The sequence below is a fragment of the Callorhinus ursinus genome, unplaced genomic scaffold (genome assembly GCF_003265705.2).
Source record: "Callorhinus ursinus isolate GAN/ISIS: 27379988/994484 unplaced genomic scaffold, GSC_fseal_2.0 scaffold10, whole genome shotgun sequence".
NCBI classification, from domain to species: domain Eukaryota; kingdom Metazoa; phylum Chordata; class Mammalia; order Carnivora; family Otariidae; genus Callorhinus; species Callorhinus ursinus.
In genome coordinates this window covers 12206780-12226176 of record NW_027397072.1, presented here as the reverse complement: position 1 = coordinate 12226176, position 19397 = coordinate 12206780, and the positions used below count along the sequence as shown (strand labels likewise).

The 19397-nt window shown below is 38.0% G+C and overlaps 1 protein-coding gene across 3 annotated transcripts in view; it reads left to right on the top strand.

Annotated features, from left to right (window-relative positions):
- NBAS (NBAS subunit of NRZ tethering complex) overlaps window positions 1–19397 on the top strand; it is a 358882-nt gene that overhangs the window by 4829 nt on the left and 334656 nt on the right. For 2 of the 3 annotated variants that reach the window (XM_073897011.1, XM_025867764.2), the window contains 4 exons: window positions 2307–2384; window positions 2741–2788; window positions 7424–7467; window positions 17871–18004. In XM_073897011.1, the coding sequence (XP_073753112.1) occupies window positions 2307–2384; window positions 2741–2788; window positions 7424–7467; window positions 17871–18004 (304 nt within the window). Of the gene's footprint in view, window positions 1–2306; window positions 2385–2740; window positions 2789–7423; window positions 7468–17870; window positions 18005–18204; window positions 18228–19397 lie in introns of those variants that run through there. The other variant, XM_073897012.1, reaches the window with a different exon arrangement.

Sequence of the window (19397 nt, the reverse complement as noted above, 5' to 3'; positions counted from 1 at the left end):
TCTTACTGTATCAACAATTATTATGGTCAGTACTCAGTTGCTGTGTATCAAGGAAGTTCCTTTAGGTTTCAGTTCTTGTGTACTTTTTAATTCTTTTGAGTGTTAAAAGTCTTTTTAGGCATGGTTTAAGTGTTCAGCCTTAAAAGGAACAAAGAAATGATCGTTCTGACAAATGATATAGTTCTGCTTTTAGACAGGTGTATAGGAATTGTTTTATAGATTTATTTAACACAGATTGTTTTTTCCTTAAGGACATCTAATCTTAAAAGCTCCGGAGATAATAGAGTTTTATAAAAGAGACCTTTGACTGTTCTCTAGGATTAGCTCTGATGTTTTTCTGCTCTGTGTGTGTGTGTGTGTGTGTGTGTGTGTGTGTGTGTGTGTGTGTATGTGTGTATAAATTTAATTTCTTATTTAATTTTATCTTGTTTTTTTGGGGTGTGTGTTCAGTATGATAGGGTAAAGAGATAAGAGCTGAGGGAGGGGCAGGAACGGGGAGGAGTATTTAAGAGGTTGGTTGTTCTTCCTGAGCTCACTGGGTGATCTAGCTTGCTAGTCCTGAACATCTTAGGGAAGTGTGGGCAGAAAATACGTCAGTATAGGTCAATGCCATGAAGTGATTATTTAATCTTCCGATACGTTATTTTCATAGGTAACATAAAGTTAACTGAAAAAAGTTCAGTTTTTGCTCTTGAGTTTATAGTAATTAAAGGTTTCTGGGGAATATTTGTTTCCAGTAGCTTTTTCTTTTAAATTTTTTTTCTTTTAATTATTAAGTATTATAAACAGACTGAGAATTATAGACCTTGTAAGTCAGAACAAGTTTATTGTGGTATTATCTGCATGTGAATTAGGCAGTTGTTACTGTTTGGTTCTGATAGGCTTTTCTCTCTTTTTATGCAAAATGTTACAACTCCTTGCCCCCCACCCCTCTTCCCCACGGGAGGAAATTATCATCCTCAGTTGATGGTATCGTTCACATGCAAAGTTTCATATCTTTGTTATAATATTTCTGTAACTATGGTATAAAATATTTTGTGTTTTAGAAATGAACATAAATATGCTGAATGTCTATTACTGATACTTTTATCCTACTTTTTTGTTTTCTAATTTCCATGGTGGTTTTTATCCTCTTTTTTTTTTTTCCCCACCAGCTTGTTTTCTTTATTTTTCTTTTCCATCTGTTTTCTTTTCTTTCTTTTTTTTATAAAGATTTTATTTATTTATTTGACAGAGAGAGAGAGAGAGAGAGAGAGAGAGAGATAGCGACAGCAGGAACACAAGCAGGGGGAGTGGGAGAGGGAGAAGCAGGCTTCCCGCGGAGCAGGGAGCCCGATGCGGGGCTCGATCCCAGGACCCTGGGGTCATGACCTGAGCCGAAGGCAGACGCTTAACAACTGAGCCACCCAGGCACCCCTTCCGTCTATTTTCTTGATTTCCTCCTGCCCTGCGTTGCTCCTGATTTGTTGTATCTGCTTGTACACTGCCGGTGAATCCTTTCCTCCTGTCTTTTGTGAATTATGTTATTGTGAGCTTGTGCTTGGCGATTCTTACACCACTTGAGTGAAGTGAAATTGCGGTCTGATCTTGCATGTAGTAAAGATTTGGGATTTTTCTTTTTCATAGGGGATTTCATTCCCATCCTCCCACAGACCGAATTCCAGACAGAGATGACATTCCTGAAAAACGCATGCCCCCCCCCCAACCCCTGGCGAGGTTTGTCTAGTCCTTCCTCCTCTCACGGAGTGCAGTCATGTCAGGGGGTCAAGGGAGGTGCTGGCCTTGCTGGAGTCTCCCTTTCAGCTGTTCTTTCCATGCCCTTCAGCTCCTTTCCTGTGCCAGGTGTTACCTCCTGTTTTGAGTTCTTGTACCTGTACCCAATTCGAACTTTAAGTTCCCCTTTCATTTCTAGCACTTGAAGATTTCTTTCGTTCTTGTGAGTTTAGCTGTATACCAGAATTTGTTAGACATGAGTCAGTTTTTAGGTGTGTGTAACAGGAAGGGTTTCTCGCAGGCTTACTCTGGTATGGTACTGTTATCTTCGATATCTTTTCCTTAGGAAGGACATAAAATTTATGTATTTGAACATACCGCCATGTTTTTCTGGAAAAAGAGATATGTATGTGGTCAAATTTCAGGTAACTAATTAGTAACTCTTAGTTTTGGCTTTACCAGTATTCAAATCTTATATTCGAATGGAAAAAAAAATCTTATCTTGCTATAGCTCTATATGCTATTTATAATATTTATTTACTTATATGTGTCTTTCATGATTAGATTTTAAGTTAGCTAATGTGTTGTTTCAGCCCTGTGCCTTTTTTGCTCCCTGATGGACTGGTTCGCTTGGTTAATAAACAGATAAACTGGCATTTGGTACTTGCAAGGTAAGGTGTTAAAAATTTATGTGTTTCTCTGCTGGGATTAGCACTTAAGTTTCATTACGGACATTAATTTTGGGGTCTTTTGGCTTGCAGTCTTGATCTTATTTTTATTTTACTGTATGTGAATTCACTTTGTCACATATGATTGGTATCTTTTAAATGTATTAATTCACCTGTATTGAATCATTTTTGTGTACACCTTGGTACCTTTATACTCCTTTAGTTTTAATGTCAAAAGTTGGATAATTGAAGATGCAAAAGCATTTAAAAATGATTTTTAACTTAGAGTCATTCCATCTTTGTTGAAGACTGCTGCAAATATTCACATAGAATTTTTTTCTCTCTCTCGGCCGTGAAAGCAATGGAAAACTTTTGGCTGCTGTTCAAGATCAGTGTGTGGAGATCAGGTAATTGTTAATATTATTCATATTTAAAATTTCCCTTGAGAGAGATCAGGTAATTGTTCATATTCTTCATATTTAAAATTTCCCTTGAGAAAATTTTACTTGATTTATGGGAACTAAGATTTTTGAAGGGGCGTATTTAAAGGGATTTTACCATTAACTCGCATAATTTTGTGGGGTGTCAAACACCACTTATGCCAATTACAGGACAAAAGATACTTTGTTAGAGTAGCACGGCCTACTTCCCCAGATCAGTCTGCTGTCACCTGCGAAATTTTACTTTCTCAGGAGACCAGGCATGTCTTCGGAACTCTAGAAGTCACTCTTGTTTGACTGGTTACTGCTAAGTCAGGTGAAGCAGATACTCAAGAAGGTATTGAAGTAGGGACTACTTTGCTCTGTTGGCATAAAGCTGTAGATGGAATATGAGTCTGTGAAAGACAAGGATTACATATTACTTGAGATCAGTGATATTCTGTCATCTTGAGACATTCAATGGTGTTCTATACACATCTAGAAGGCTTCTCTAAGCTGGGCTTTCCATGTACTTTATTTTTTTAAATTTTATTTATTTTTTTTAAAAGATTTTTTTATTAGAGAAAAGGCAAGAAGGGGAGGGGGAGGGGGAGGAAAAGAGGAAAAGGAGGGAGAAGCAGGCTCCCCGCTGAGCAGGGAACCTTAGGCAGGGCTGACTCCTAGGATCCTGACATCATGACCTGAGCTGAAGTCAGATGCTTAACCAACTGAGCCACCCAGGTGCCCCTCCATGTATTTTATTTTATTTTATTTTATTTTTTATTTATTTTTTTTAAAAGATTTTATTTATTTATTTGAGAGAGAGAATGAGAGAGAGAGAGAGCATGAGAGGGGGGAGGGTCAGAGGGAGAAGCAGACTCCCCACTGAGCAGGGAGCCCGATGTGGGACTTGATCTCAGGATTCCAGGATCATGACCTGAGCTGAAAGCAGTTGCCTACCCAACTGAGCCACCCAGGCGCCCACCATGTATTTTATTTTTAAGTAATAGATCAGTTGTGAAAGAAATAGCAACAATAGCAACTAACTTAGGAAAACTAATTAATTTTGGGGGGAAATTACCAATAGCAGACAAAATGTGTTGCATTTCTAAAATTAGAGGCTACTTCTTCAGGCAAGGTGTAGCTCTTGGTTTTTTAAAAAATAAGCAATGAGACTGAAATTTCAGGATGCCTAGATACCAGTCAGAACTTTTTTCTGATACTTTATTATTCTTGACTAAGCGTAGTATAATGAGCATTCAGTTGTTATCACACTGGTTTTAGCTTTCTGTTTGTGTAATTTCTTTTTCTAGTTATCCAAACAGACCTGGGCCCCTCAACTTGTGGGGGAGTAGACAGAGGGTTTGTCCGCATTGGAGCATCAACTTCAGATGTGGAGGCTTTGTTTCATGATCGCTCTTACAGTTGTCAGGATGGAGATGATTGACAATAATGACAGCCTTTCCAAACTACATTACTTAATTTGGCATGCTTTGATAGGCAGGTCCCTCTTTTTTAACACAGCATCAGTAAGCATCAGGCTGACACAATTTTTGAACTTCCATTGTTCATAGGAATGGGCAAGTACTTGCTATTCTGTTGCGGTAATGTGAAATGTATCTTTTTGAGAAATGTGTTTATGGTGTCACTTTACAAATAACCGTTAATTGTCAAAATTTCCATCTTCCATGAAATGAGAACATCAGTGGAATGATTTTAGGTGTTAGGGTCAGAATGTGCATGTGGGGATGGGTTTGACCATGGGTTTCTGGAATTCGTTAATAAAATTTTTGACGAGAAGAATAAAAAAAATTTGCTTTTATAAAAGGATTTGCTACTGGATTGTTAGAGTGTAAGATATTTATAAAACTTGTACATATATCCAACTCTAGGAATTCACTCATGTATTTTGAGACTAAGTGGTGAGCAAAGATTTCTAGGCAACGGAAGTGATGCTCATCAAGATCTTATTCATCTGGTGTGTAATTTGCAAAAGCTTTTGATAACATTCTTATATCTAAGGCATCTTACATAGTGAGGCATGAATTCCACTAGCAAGCTTTTCAGGAACACACTCCCTATGGACCCACCCCTCCCCCTCAATGGTTAGGTACCAATCCTTTATGCTCCTGAAATCAGCACTATTATACTTAATGATAGGCTAATGCTAATGGTGTTGGGCACTCTCTTGTAAGTGCTTTGCATGTGTTAATAAGTAAGGTGTTTGTAAGTGGGATAGAAGAACCAGATGCTGGGGGGCATTACAGGGCATAGTCCACTGACTTGCTCAGAGTTGGCAAGGAAGAGTGTTTGAGCAAAGATGTGGAATGGTTAGCAAAGAAAAAGGGCAGGGGTAAATCCTCAAAGTAAACCTGATGCACAGTGGCTCTGCCTGAGTTAAGACCTTTGTTCTCGCTATTCCACGTTTGTTTTTTGTGCTGTAGTGAAGAGCACATACAAGGCAAGATTGCTCCAGTAGTGCTAGTAGTGGGCACCTGGTATTCGGTCAGTGTTTGTTGATTGTATTACAATAATGAAAGATCGCTCTAGTGTTCAGGGTCATTATTCGATATTTGGAAGCAGGGTCATAAATAGGAAATGTTTTTGAGGAGAGAAAATGCAAAGCTGAAACACATGTTAGTTGTAGTTCAGAGAGAGCCCTGCCTTTTGCAAGATCATACCAGGGCTGCTGGGCCCCAATATGTTTGTAGTGGGTGGCAGGTGACTCCAGTCCTTTGCTCTGATACGGCATCCCTAACCTGCTTGTGGGTGGGGCTCACATGAATAAAAAGCAACTTCTTGTGAATTGCTACTTTAATTTGTAATTTGGCAGTAATTACATATTATAAGTGCTAATATCTGTTTCCTTTTTTCCTAAATAGTGAAGTAACAATTTCTTATTATGGGCTGTTATAAATACAGGGACTAATTAGGAACCATCACAGAACACAATAAAAAGCATTAAAATAAGGGACTCATAAAAAAAGGCACTCTCCCCCAAATTTGCTTAAGTAAATACTTTTATGAAGTTTTGACAGAACCAAATTTATGTCTCTCTCTCTCCATTTCCCCAGCAGAAGAGCAACTATTATTTGTGATGATATTAAGGATGAAAGTAATAAACACTGACTTAGGTCTAGTTTGTGCTAATTTATACGTATTTATACGTGTCTTCTTTAATCTTTCCCTAAGCTATGAAGTTGCTATTACCCATTCTATTTTATTGAGAGGAAATAAAACTCCTATTGAATATTTTGTCCAGGTTACCCAGATGAGCTGAAATCAGGTCAGCCTCACTTCAAAGACCATGTTCTTTCCACTGTATTCTACTTGGAGGCTGAATAGTCAATTTCTTGAAGAAATTTATTAAAATATTTATAATTGGCTTTTGTCTGTCATATTCTTTTTTAAAAGATTTTATTTATTTGACAGAGAGAGACACAGCGAGAGAGGGAACACAAACAGGGGGAGTGGGAGAGGGAGAAGCAGGCTTCCCGCTGAGCAGGGATCCCGATGTGGGGCTGGATCCCAGGACCCTGGGACCATGACCTGAGCCGAAGGTAGACGCTTAACGACTGAGCCACCCCGGGCACCCCATGTCATATTTTAATAAATATTAGTCTTTACAATTTGTTTTAAAAGTGATGCTTAGTCATTTTACCAATATTAGAAAAGAGTTAAGTATTTAAGAAAGAAGAACTACAAATTACGGCTCAGCCAAAATGCTGTATGTTTTTTGCACCTTTTCTGTGTGTGGGTGTGATCTTTAGTCTAACGATACATTCTATACATTCTATTTGATAACCTATTTTCTTGATAACTTATGGGAAGATGTTCATAATATATTAATTTTCAAGTCACACCCAGTAATTGCATAATATTTCATTGAGTGCATTAGCAAAATCTAATCTTCTACTGGATGTATTTTTTGTAAATTAAGCTGCATGATTTCCTTGAGATCTGTATGTATCTGTAATTATTTCCCAGGGATAACTTTATTATAGAAGTTGAATTGCTAGATCAAATAACTGTGGGCATTAAGGTTTTTTGATAGTTGTTACTAAATTATTTTCTAGAAGGTTTACCAATTTTCATTTTTAAACATGTAATTATATTACTTTGGTATATATTTCAAGATCACAGATTTTAAATAGGTCACTGGTAAAAAATATGGTCACTTCTTAAAGCTATTTGATATATTAAAGCAAGACTTTTTTCCCCTAAGTGATTTAAACTTTGTACAATGATACCATGGTTCTTTACCAAGATCAATCTGTGGAGCTTTAAAAAATATTGTTGCTTGGCCCTGTTCCATATTCGCTGAATCAGAACCTTTGGGGAGGGGCCATGCATCTGTATCATATTAAAAGACCATGCTTAATCTAATTTACGCTTAACATTATTCTATTCCGGATGTAGCTCTGTTTCTCCTGAAATAAGGTTGGAAGAAAACATTGTCACCAATGGAAGGGTCTTATTTGAGCACAAATCCATGTCTGAGAGAAGGACTGGGTTAGTGTTGGGCAGACAAGTTGTCTATTTTATCATTTTTGTGGGGTTTCATAGTACAACAAAATGGTATTGTGGTGAAACTGTTGGCTTAATTTTATACATATTTTGCAGGTCTGCAAAAGATGATTTTACATCTATTATTGGGAAATGTCAAGGTAAGAGTTTCCAAAATATTGAAAAAATGAAAATTTCAAATTTATAACAGTTAACAGTATTCCTTAAATGTCAGAGGAGATATTAATATTAATAAGGATTGTTGTGACTCTATTAAAATAATTTTAAAACTTCTTAACAGATTTCTCTTACTGCCTTAAATGTTTTGCTTTGTCCATTTTGGACATTTTAAAGAGATTTGAAATTGCCTGGGTGGCTCAGTCGGTTAAGCGTCTGCCTTTGGCTCAGGTCATGATCCCAGGGTCCTGGGACCTAGCCCCGCATCAGGCCTCCCTGCTCCGAGGGAAGCCGGCTTCTCCCTCTGACCCTCCCCCTGCTTGTGCTCATGTGCTCTCTCTCTCTCCTCCTCCCTCTCTCAAATAAATAAAATATTTTAAAATAAAAGTCTGCCAGTTTGGGGATAAAGTATTTGTGTCTGTAGTCTTTTTTTTTTTTTCCCCCTAATGTACTCTCTCCACTCAATGTGGGGCTTGAGCTCCTGACCCCGAGATGGAGTCACATGCTCTACAGACTGAGCCAGCCAGGCACCTCTAGACTTTTATTTTGAATTCAACGCCAAAAAAAAAAAAAAAAAAAAATTATAAATCAAGAGTTGATTAGATACAGACTAGTAAAAAATAATCTGGGATTTGATCATTCTTCTGCTGATATATTCAGCACACATTACTATCATTTATGTATATGAACCATTTTGCAGTGTACTAGGGATATGATTGTGAGCAAAAAGGCACCGTCCCCTACCTCTTGAGATATACAGACACTCAAAATATAATTACTAACTTTGACACATCTGATGAAGGAAAAATACAGAGCAGAGTGAGCGTTTAACTAGGGCTGTAAGATGAGATTGTCGAGAAAAAGTGACTTTGGAAAGCAGCCTAAGGGATGAGTAGAAGTTAGAAGAAGCTGGGGGCGTGTTTCTGTCTGCAGGAGCAGGTATGAAAAGGCAGAGGGAACCTTACAGGAAGAAAATAATTAGGAGGGTGCTATTAGGTAAACGCAACTGTTCTCTGTGTTTTAGTCAGGGACCTGCAGTTCCACCTGTCTGACCATGGGTCAGTTTAACAGTGTCATAGTTGTAGGAATCCTGACCATGGTAATCATGGTTGTTGTGATGACGACAAACATTTATAGTAATCTTACTGTGTGCCAGACACTGTATTTAGGGCTTTATATGCATTTTCTCATTTATTTGGAAGAACATAGTACACATATTTTATCTCCAAGTAGCATTAGGTAAGATGATAAATCCTTGACAGTGAAAGAGCGAGGAGAAGGAAGACATCGATAGTTTTGAAATCTACAAAATGATGGTAATACAGAGGGTTTCTCCCAGCTTCCCCGTGACAATGCTGGTCTTAAACTCCTTGTCAGATGTGCCATTAGTGAATGGCTTAGGGCGAGTTTCCTTCTCATCTTTCTCATTTTTGGCCATCCACATGTGCTCAGAAAAATAAAGATCAGATGTTTGAAAGGTATTTTTGGTTTTCTTATGAATGGTAATATTCTATTAGTATGTCAGAATTGCTGTATTTCTATAATGCCACATCTTCTAGTGGATAAGGTAGTAATCGTTCTTATGGAGTTGCCTGTATGCATAGTATGTATTACAACTTAAAAGCAAATGTAAAACTGCCTATTTGTTTATATAAACTTACCTCTTCTTGTAATCTGTTCCTTGGCTCTGTCCCCTGGATTGTCAGTGATACCATTGTCAGTACCAAGCCAGAAATCAACACATTCTTTCTTTTTTTTTTAATTTTACATTTTTAAAATTTTATTATGTTAATCACCATATATTACATCATTAGTTTTTGACGTAGTGTTCCATGATTCATTGTTTGTGCATAACACCCAGTGCTCCACGCAGAACGTGCCCTCTTTGATACCCATCACCAGGCTAACCCATCCCCCCACCACCCTCCCCTCTAGAACCCTCAGTTTGTTTCTCAGAGTCCATCGTCTCTCATGGTTTGTCTCCCCCTCCGATTTCCCCCCCTTCATTCTTCCCCTACTGCTTTCTTCTTTTTTTTTTTTAACATATAATGTATTATTTGTTTCAGAGGTACAGATCTGTGATTCAACAGTCTTGCACAATTCACAGTGCTCACCATAGCACATACCCTCCGCAATATCTATCACCCAGCCACCCCATCCCTCCCACCCCCCACGACTCCAGCAACCCTCAGTTTGTTTCCTGAGATTAAGAATTCCTCATATCAGTGAGGTCATATGATACATGTCTTTCTCTGATTGACTTATATCGCTCAGCATAATACCTTTGTTTGATAAATATTTGGCTGCTGCTGTGTGCCAGGCACTCTCCTAGGCGCTGTGTACAAAATGAGGAGTAAGCTATAGGCGACATTGATTGAAGGGTTTGCAGTCTGTCAGGGAAGAGAGAAATACTTCACTGCAGCAGTACTGACACAATGGGGAAGCATTGCTTTTGCTTAACTTCAAGCCCTGGGAACCTGTGAAAATGTCTCTCGCCCATCACAGCCCTAGCTCAGGCTTTTAACATTTTCACTAAGTTTTATTTATTTATTTATTTTTTACAACCGTTTCCTGACCAGGTTTTCTTCTGTTTGCCTCTCACTGATCCACACTTCACACTGCTTGCCAAATTGATTGCTGTTAAATGGGAATTCCATCCAGTTCCCCTTCAGATCTGGCTCCCTGCTTTCTAGAAATGTGACCTGGGACAGGTTACCTTACTCTCTGAGACTCAATTATCTGTAATGGCATAACGTTACGGACTGAGTTGTGGAAAAAAATAATAAGCGCTAGTATATGTAAAGCTCTTAGGATAACGTCTGACACATTCAAGTACTTAGGGGACCTTAAGCTTTTATTATCACCACCACTACTAGTCCTGTTATTCTGCCTAGAATCTTTCAGTTGTTTCCCACTGACTGTAGAATACTGCTCATTTTTTCCGACCTTTCAGTCAGTCTGTCCCTTAAAATCCCCCTGCCATACAGCCTGTGTTCTAGTACAAAGCCGCTCGCGCTTTTCCAGCCCCATCGTGCTTTCATGCCTTGGTACAGATAGTTCCTTTTGCCTAGAAGCTCCACTTTTATATTTAATTAATGAGTCTTACATATTTTAGTTCAGGCATCCGCTCTCTTGGGAAACCTTCCTTTCCTGTCCACTTCCTCATCATTTGTACATCTTTCTTAATGTTTTCCTAGGACTTGTTTGTACGTGTATCACCACCCTCAGGCTAATCGACTTTTTCCCCCTCTTAATTGTTGATGTGCTTATCTGATTCCTCATTAGACTGTAAATTCTTTGAAGGCAGGGCTCCCATCTTTTGTTTTTTTTTGTTCCTCATGCCCAGCGTGCTGTCTCACATAGTAGGCACACAATTCTTGATCCTATCAAGTTTTTATGAGTTTATGTATGACTCCGTATGTATAACTCCTGTGAGTTAATTTTAGAAATTCATGACTGTATGTATATTTATAATTTGTATATACATATATAAAAATTATGGATAATTGTCATGATATTCCTGGTTTTTATTCCCTATGCACACAAATGTGTATATATACCACAAAGAATAGATAAGGGGCTCTATTTGCTTAGTATCCTGTTGAGAATACTAGAAGAGTAGTGTTTGTGCAAGCTCTAGCATTTTCTGAATTTGCTTTCAATTATCTCCTCACCAACGCTTACTAAAGTAGACCAGACCTGGCTTATGTAATGTGTAAGGACCAAGAAGTTCCCAGAAGAATAATTTAGGATGGATATTCAATTACCTATATCCAAGTGCTGTGCTTCTGTTGGGTGATGGCTTGGGGAGCCCGCGGTGAGCTGCTGAGAAGCATGTTCAGAACGTTGGAGTGACTCAGACATGAAGGGCCCTTTTGAGCTGTGACTTTAGACACTCACTCTTAGCCAGTATGTAGACTGAGAAAGCTGCAAGTTAACATGAAAATGGGAAGCTTAATCCTCTGTATTTCACACACATTATTTGTTAGAAGTTTTAGTGTGTACAGTTAATGTGGTAAGATGGGATAATAATGCATTGAGAACTAATGTTTTATATTGTTGGCCTCCAAATGTTTGAATTTATGACCTTAATGCTGCATTAATAGCTTCTTTCCATTTCATATAATTTTGAGGTAATGATCATTTGCTTATTATCTGACTCATCTTTATGGGAATAACTCTCATATGCCAAATATTTCCTGTGTATGCTTGAAGAAAAGGAGCCAGATTGTTGTTAATGCATTTTTGAAACTATACATTGCAGAGTCTGCAAACTAAAATAGGAACTATTTAGTTCCACTTTGATATTTTTCAATTATTGCTTTATAAAATATATGCCATTTGAGAATGTTTTAAATGGGGTTGCATCTTGTTTTGGCTCTGTTTGCCAGGCCATAAATATTAGCCTTCTCTTTCTGCCTTGAATAGTGACCTAAATAATAGCATATGGAATTAGAAGTTTAGATTTTTTTTTTTTTTAGAGCTGTACTATGTTAAGAGATTTTTCTCATATTTCTGATTTTGAGATCCCATAAGCCAGAGCTTCCAGTGCTAAGGAGCAGCTTGCCTATTGTAATTTTGCTGAGATCCCATCAGCCCACTGGTGGCCTGGTGGGCCCCATGACAGCCCAAGCTGAGATACTGTTTTTTGCATTTTTGTATTTCTAAAACTGGCTTGAGATTTTGTAGTTTCCATCATATTTTTATTGAGATTCTCTATATATTCCTTATGTTTATGTTTTCCTTTGAATCCCCAAATATGCTTTAATAGTTGTTTTGAAGCCCTTGTCTGCCTATTCCTTAATTTGTATATTTCTGGGTGTATTTCAGTTGGTTGAGTTTTCCCACGTTTATGGATATTTTCCTGCCTCATATGTCTAACACTTTATTTTTTAATTTATTTTAAAATTTTATTTTTAAAATTTGTGATCAGTTGATTTTTAAAAATTATTTAAATTTTTAATTTTTAGTTAACATATACCATATTATTTGTTACCAGGGTAGAATTTAGTGATTTATCAGTTGCATATAACACCCAGTGCTCTTAATTTATTTTTTTTTTTATTTAAAAAAATTTTTTTAAGTAGGCTACATGCCCAATGGGGAAGCCAACACGGGGCTTGAACTCATGACTCTGAGATCAAGACCTGAGCTGAGATCCAGACTCAGACACTTAACTGGCTAAGCCACCCAGGCACCCCTTATTTTTTATTTTTTTACTATTTTTTTTTTTCTAACACTTTAGATTGTACGCTCAACATTATGGAGTTGAGTTATTAAATTTTGTTATCTTCCCCTAATAGATTATTGAGTTTTGCTGGGATGTGGTTCATTTTATTGTGGATCAGCTTAATCTTTTAAGGCTTGTTTTTAAGTGTTAGAGTATATGGTTTAGAAAAGCTTTTACTTTGGTGTTAGATTAGTGCTACTTTAAGGTGGGGTCTTTCAGGGATCTCTTATGAGACATCTGAGTGTGTGTGTGTGTGTGTCTCTCTCTCTCTCTCTCTCTCTCTCTCTCTCTCTCTCTGTCTGTCTCTGAAGGCCCAGGGTTCATCTCTGTAGATTTTTATAGCTCCTTCTCTGCCTCGGTTCCCTCTGGAATGCTGCCTTGCAGATTGTATTCAGCTTAGTAGCTCCAAACTCCGTTCTTTATCTGCTGTGTTCATTGAGACTTGCACATGCTGTTGGAGGTCCCTTTTCATCCACCGTGGTCTAGAAGGTGCCTACTGGCTGAAAGTAGCTTCTGCCAGTCACCATAGTCTTGCACTGCCTGTAGTATAACGTCTGAAGATAGTTATTTTGACCTATTTTTCTTTTACAGTAGAAGATCTAATCTGAAACTAGTTACCCTGTTTTTTTTATGACAAAAGCAGTACATATGTGTAACAAATTCAAACAATACGGAAGTAGAAAAAGTAAAAATAAACTTTTTCAATTTGTATTTTTCATAAGAACTTATATTAATTTAATATAAAACCTTCTGTGGTTATATAAACCTGTATATACATGGATTGACTTTTTTCTTTAACAAAACAAGATCATCTTGTATAGTTTGTTCTCCAGCTTCCTCTCCCTCTGACTGTACTGATGTCTTTCCCAGTCAGTATGTACAGATGCATTTCAGTCTTTTAAATGTAGCCACAGTACTCCGTTGTAAGAATGTGAACCACATGTTTTTTATTCCCCTCTTGATAGAAATTGAGGTTGTTTATAGTGACTTGATTTCTTCCATTTTCTCTTACCTTTGTCCCAACCCCCCCGCCCCCCCAGCACTGGAAAAGACATCCTGTTTGTCTCTGGGTATAGTATTCAAAATAGCTACTACTATAATTCTTTCCAGAAAGTTATACCTATTTATACAACTATGAAAAAGGTATGATTGAAGCTGTTTCTTTTCTCTACTGTCAGTACCATATGTTACCTATTTAAAAAATATTTGTTATTGGGGTCGCCTGGGTGGCTCAGTTGGTTAAACGACTGCCTTCGGCTCAGGTCATGATCCTGGAGTCCCGGGATCGAGTCCCGCATCGGGTTCCCTGCTTGGCAGGGAGTCTGCTTCTCCCTCTGACCCTCCCCTCTCTCATGTGCTCTCTCATTCTCTCTCTCAAATAAATAAATAAAATCTTAAAAAAAAATATTCGTTAGGTTCACAGGCAAAGGAAAAAAAAATCTCATTTTTAATTTGCATATTTTTGGTTATTAGGTAGGGCATATGTTAAGTGGCTATTTTTTTGTGAATTGTTAGATCATATCCTTTTGCCTATATTACTCTTAGATTACTTGACTTTATCTTATTGGTGTGATAGTATGAATGTTAACCCTCTGTCATATGTGTTGCAAATATTTTCACCCAATCGATTTCCTTTTAAATTTGTTACGGTGGTTTTTTTTTTTCGGTCCACAGAACTTTTTTTTTTTTTTGGTAACTGCATTTGTCACTTTTTTTTCCTGTATAATTTCAGGGTTTCTCTTCGTGGTTAGACCTTTCTCATTCCAGGATTGTAACATTTTTCTCATGTCTTTACTGACACTATTATTTCACACATTCAGATATTTAGCTTCTCAGCAAGTCTTTATAGCTCCACTAGTTTGCTCTTGCTCACTGGAAGAGATTGTTCATTCAACCCTTCGTTTTGCAAATGAGGGAGCTGCACCCCTGTGATCTCCCCAAGGTCGTGCCCCTTCATTTTATGGCAGCACTGGGAATAGAACCCAGTGTTCCTTGCTTCTTAATCTTTCCCCCATTTCTCTTTCCAGTCTGGGTGGGTGTACACTGGAGTAGCCTGTCCTCTGTCAGCACTTGAGTGCCTTTTACTAACACTAGAGGGCTGGGCCCTGGGGATGCACTTCTGAACAGAATGGGCCTAGCACCTGGCATTTTGGAATTTATAGTTCAGTGAATAGATGATAAAAAGTAGACAAAAACATGCATAATTGTTTGGGAGAAGAGATGTGAAGGACGTGAAATTGTTGGATAGTGGAGAATAATGGGGCCTTGAGGCTGCTTAGACAGGATGGTCAGAGATGCATCCGGTGAAAGTGATACGTATCACTGAGAGATTTGAGAAATTGAAAAACTTTTGAAAAAATTGAGACCTGAAAGATGAAAAGGAGCCAGGAAAGGGCTCAGGGAAAGGGGCTCCAGGCTGAGAAAACAGCACAGACAGAAGTGTAAGGGGAGAAAGAACTTGGCAACTGGGCAGGTTGAAGGGGTCACAGCTGGTGCAGGATGTGAGCGAGAAGAAATGGTTTCACTGTGAACATGGCAGGTGTCAGATTGCAGGCTTGGTTTACCAGCAGCCATTCTGAATACTTCCCAGACAACCCCACTGACACTTGATTTGTAAAAATCTGAACTGTTCATTCCTCTCCAAAACCACACAGTCAGCTGGAAAAATGCGGGGATAAAAACCTTTTTTTTTTTTTTTTTTTTTTTTTACAGTATTAGGTGAAATCTTATTTTGTGTTGAGAACATGTCTTTATCTGGGTCAAAACACATGCTGAGTTTTCTGGAGCTGCTGGTTATAACTAGAAGTAATAGTAAAAACAAATCCCTTTCAGATGAAACTGACTTTAGATAAAGAATGTGGTACATAAATCTGTTTATCCTATCAAAATGCCCCTCTGCCTACCTGTGGTCTCTGTCTCTCTGTTAAATAAATAAATAAAAATATCTAAAAAAAAAATGAGATAGGAGGAAAAAACCTATTATCACTGGTAAAACTAATAGTAGAAAAATGTTTCTGTGTTTCTTTAGCACGTGAATATTTTTCAGGGCGTTAATTTAGCCCCCCTTGTGTTTGTGTAGCATCTGTGTGTAGGCAGGTCTTGTATTCCTATGCTGTTTATCATTTTGTGCTTTGTTTACTTCAAGTTTGATTTTTTTTTTTAAGCTTTATAAAGATAGAGAACTGGTCTTTTCCCTCATTTTATTCCCATTAAAAATTTTTTTTTTCTAGAGCATGTATAGTATTTTGTTTGTCTTTAATATATCCACTAGACCCTCCTGTGTTCAAGGGCCCCTCTTGGTTTTTTTTTTTTCTGTATGCTTTTTACCTGTCGATGAAGAGTCAAAGAAACTCCTTGATGTCTGGCATACTTTCCTCCTATACAGAACATCTATTATGTGTATTACACAGATAAGAGGGAAGTCTGAATTCTATAGCACCTCTTCTAGGGGAGAGAACAGTTATGTAATTCACCTTTAATTGGTAGTCCTTGAGGGATGGTAAACTCTTACCATTCCCTTTTCCTGTTAGTATAGATTTTCCTGAATGAGTTAGTCTTCAATCATTAGTGAACTCTTCACTCATTAGTGAAACACTAGTCACCTTCCGTTCCAGGTTCTAGGATGGCAGTGTTGAATAGGACACTGTCTGTGGATTTCATGGAGCACAGAGACTCGTGGGGGAAATAGTCCTGTAAACAACATAAAGTGATGTGATAAATGCTGTGGAAGAGTTTTGTACAGGATATTTGGGCACAGAGAGAAGAGCAGTCAGTTTTGAAGAGTGCCAAGGAAGGAGGAGGGAACCATTTGTTACCTCAGGTGGTTGTTACAAAAGCGAACCCTTTGAGGAGTACTGAAGAAGAACATTTCTAGGTAGAGGCAGCAGTGTGGATGACAGACTCTTAAGTATGCATGGTTTGCTTATTTGCCAGGTGGCTGTGTTGTTGGTGGCTTATTAGCTGTGTGCTGCAGGAAGTGGTGGGAGGCGACCCTGGAAGGCTGTAATGGGGCCCTTTGTAAGGGCCTTGCAGGATGTGATCTGTTGCTCTTTTTAGAAAGATCTCTTTGGACAGTATTGAGGAAGGTTTGGGGGAAAAAGTGAAGGGAGGAGACCAGTTAGGAGGCCGGTGAGAAAGGCTCAGCAAGAGATGGTGAAGCCTGAATGGGGTATTCTCTTAGCAGGGGAAGAGAGAGAAGCCCATGACTCTGAGAAACCTTCTGAGGCAGTCCTGAGGCTCAATCCAAACGTGGACTGAGAGGCAGTGTGTGGTAGTGAGCTGCTCAGTGTTTGGAAATGCAAGACACAGAGGTTCTGGGTTTTCTTTGCTCTTGACTCTGATGTCACCTTGTCAGTCCCCTAATCATTTGGAATTCCTGCTGGTAAAGGGAGGGCACTGGTTCTACCGGTCTCTTCAGTTCTGGGATTCTAATGAGGGGACATTGAAGCGAGCAAAACCTCGAAAACCTTGAACAAATCTGAGTTTAGAGTTTCACAGTCCTTTTTTTTGCAGTTGATAGCCTTTCTCTTCATTACAGTACTGAAAAATTCAGAGCAGAAGAAAGGTGTTGGATTATTAAGGTTGATTATTAAAATATTATAATTGTGGGACTGATTAGGGATAGTACTTGATTCACCTAATACATATGTTGATGTATGATATGTGTGTGTATATATATTTCTCCAATACTGTGTCTGTATAACCCTGCGTATTTCCTTGTTACCTATATTTGATGTATTTAAAAGATCTCAGTTGAAATTTTCATTTTTTTTGCTGTTAGAGGAGCTGAACTCATTGGATTGGAAATAATTTTATGCCCATTCTCTATGCTTTTGATCTGTCTTAATTTCATAACTATTTTGGAGGTGTACTATTCTGAGCCTTTGCCAGACCTGGCTCTGCTCAGCATTCAGTAGACCACTGGTGTCAGTAGTCTTTGCTTCTTAAGTAAGTGGGGCAGAGTTTGCTGTGGTTTATATTTCGCACTCTTACTTGGAGTGGCTTTCTGGAAAGTGTTCTTTTCTGTTGAACTGAAGCATTAGAAATCCTTGGGAGAGGATGTAACATAGTTGAATAATTGGTTTAGTTGCAGTAACTGTAAATGTTAACTATCTGTATGACATATTGTTAAAAGCACTTCTTTTCTTTTCATTCTAGTTCCAAAAGACCCAAAACCCCAGTGGAGACGTGTAGCATGGAGTTATGATTGTACCCTGCTGGCCTATGCTGAAAGTACAGGAACCGTGAGGGTGTTTGATCTCATGGGAAGTGAACTTTTTGTTATTACCCCGGTACGTGCATAACCTTAAACTGATTACATAAAAGGCATTCAAAAAAATATGTGAAAGTACTTGAGTGACCGAATGTGAGGAGAGGGGAAATAGACCTATAAATCTGAATAAGTTGTGATCTTAAGATGTTCAGAATCTAGTAGATACCTGTATGTGAAATATTTTTTCTTTGTATTTTGTAATGCAGTATTCAGCGGTAATCCACCGTTATGGAAACATGGTGGTAAGTAAATACTAAACAGAGGTACAGAAAAATGTTAGAAAGTTCCATTGAGGGAAAGTAGTCACTGGACTGTCACAATAGGAACAGCTTTCTGAGGAGTTGGAATTCGTTACCCTAAAGGGGATAGAAATTGAAAGAGAGAGTGGAGAAAAAATTAATGGTGGTAATAACTTGTATTTGTATAGTGCTTTATACTTAATTAATGAGTTTGATATATATTCTTAGTTAATATTCACAACAACCCTTTGAATAGATTGGCCAGATATTGTCCACATTTTACAGTTTAGAAAACTAAAATTGAGAGGCAGTTGAATGACTTTTCCCATGGCAATCCAGTTAATAAGTGTTTCTTTCAGGAATTCAGTGCTTTAAAAAATTTTTTTTTTAGGTTTTTTTTTTTAAGATTTTATTTATTTATTGGAGAGAGAGAATGAGAGAGAGAGAGAGAGAGAGAAAACAGGAGAGGGGGGAAGGTCAGAGGGAGAAGCAGACTCCCTGCTGAGCAGGGAGCCCGATGCAGAACTCGATCCTGGGACTCCAGGATCATGACCTGAGCCGAAGGCAGTCGCTTAACCAGCTGAGCCACCCAGGTGCCCAGGAATCCAGTGCTTTTTACTTTGTATCCTTCTTCCTTGAATGAACAAGATACAGAGGCAGGTAGAAAAACAGTGCTAACTCTTGCTGTATTTTAGGATCAGCTGGGAAGCTTTGTAAAGAAAAGAAAAACAGCAGAAAAATTACTTGATTGTCTAGGCTCAACCCATAGAAATTCTGATTTAATTGATTGGAGTGGGCTTTGGGCAATAGTATTGTTTACAAGTTTTCCACCTGATTTTTAATGAGAAGCTAGGGATAAGAACGTGTGATATGGAGAATAATTTTTGTTCAGAAATAATGACTGGAGAAACTTGAAAAAAATGTGTTAGCTTCATATTATGGAAGTCCAGGGGAACCAAACTAACAAGTTTGGATGACTGTTTTCTAGACTAGCACTGTCTGATAGAAAAGTAATGTGAATTATATATAGGATCACATTGTAATTTTAAATTTTCTAGTAGTTGCATTAAGAGTCAAACAGGTGAAATTTATTATATAATCTAGTATATCATAAATATTATTTCAATATGTAATCAATGTAAAGATTATTAATGAGATATTCTACTTTCTTTG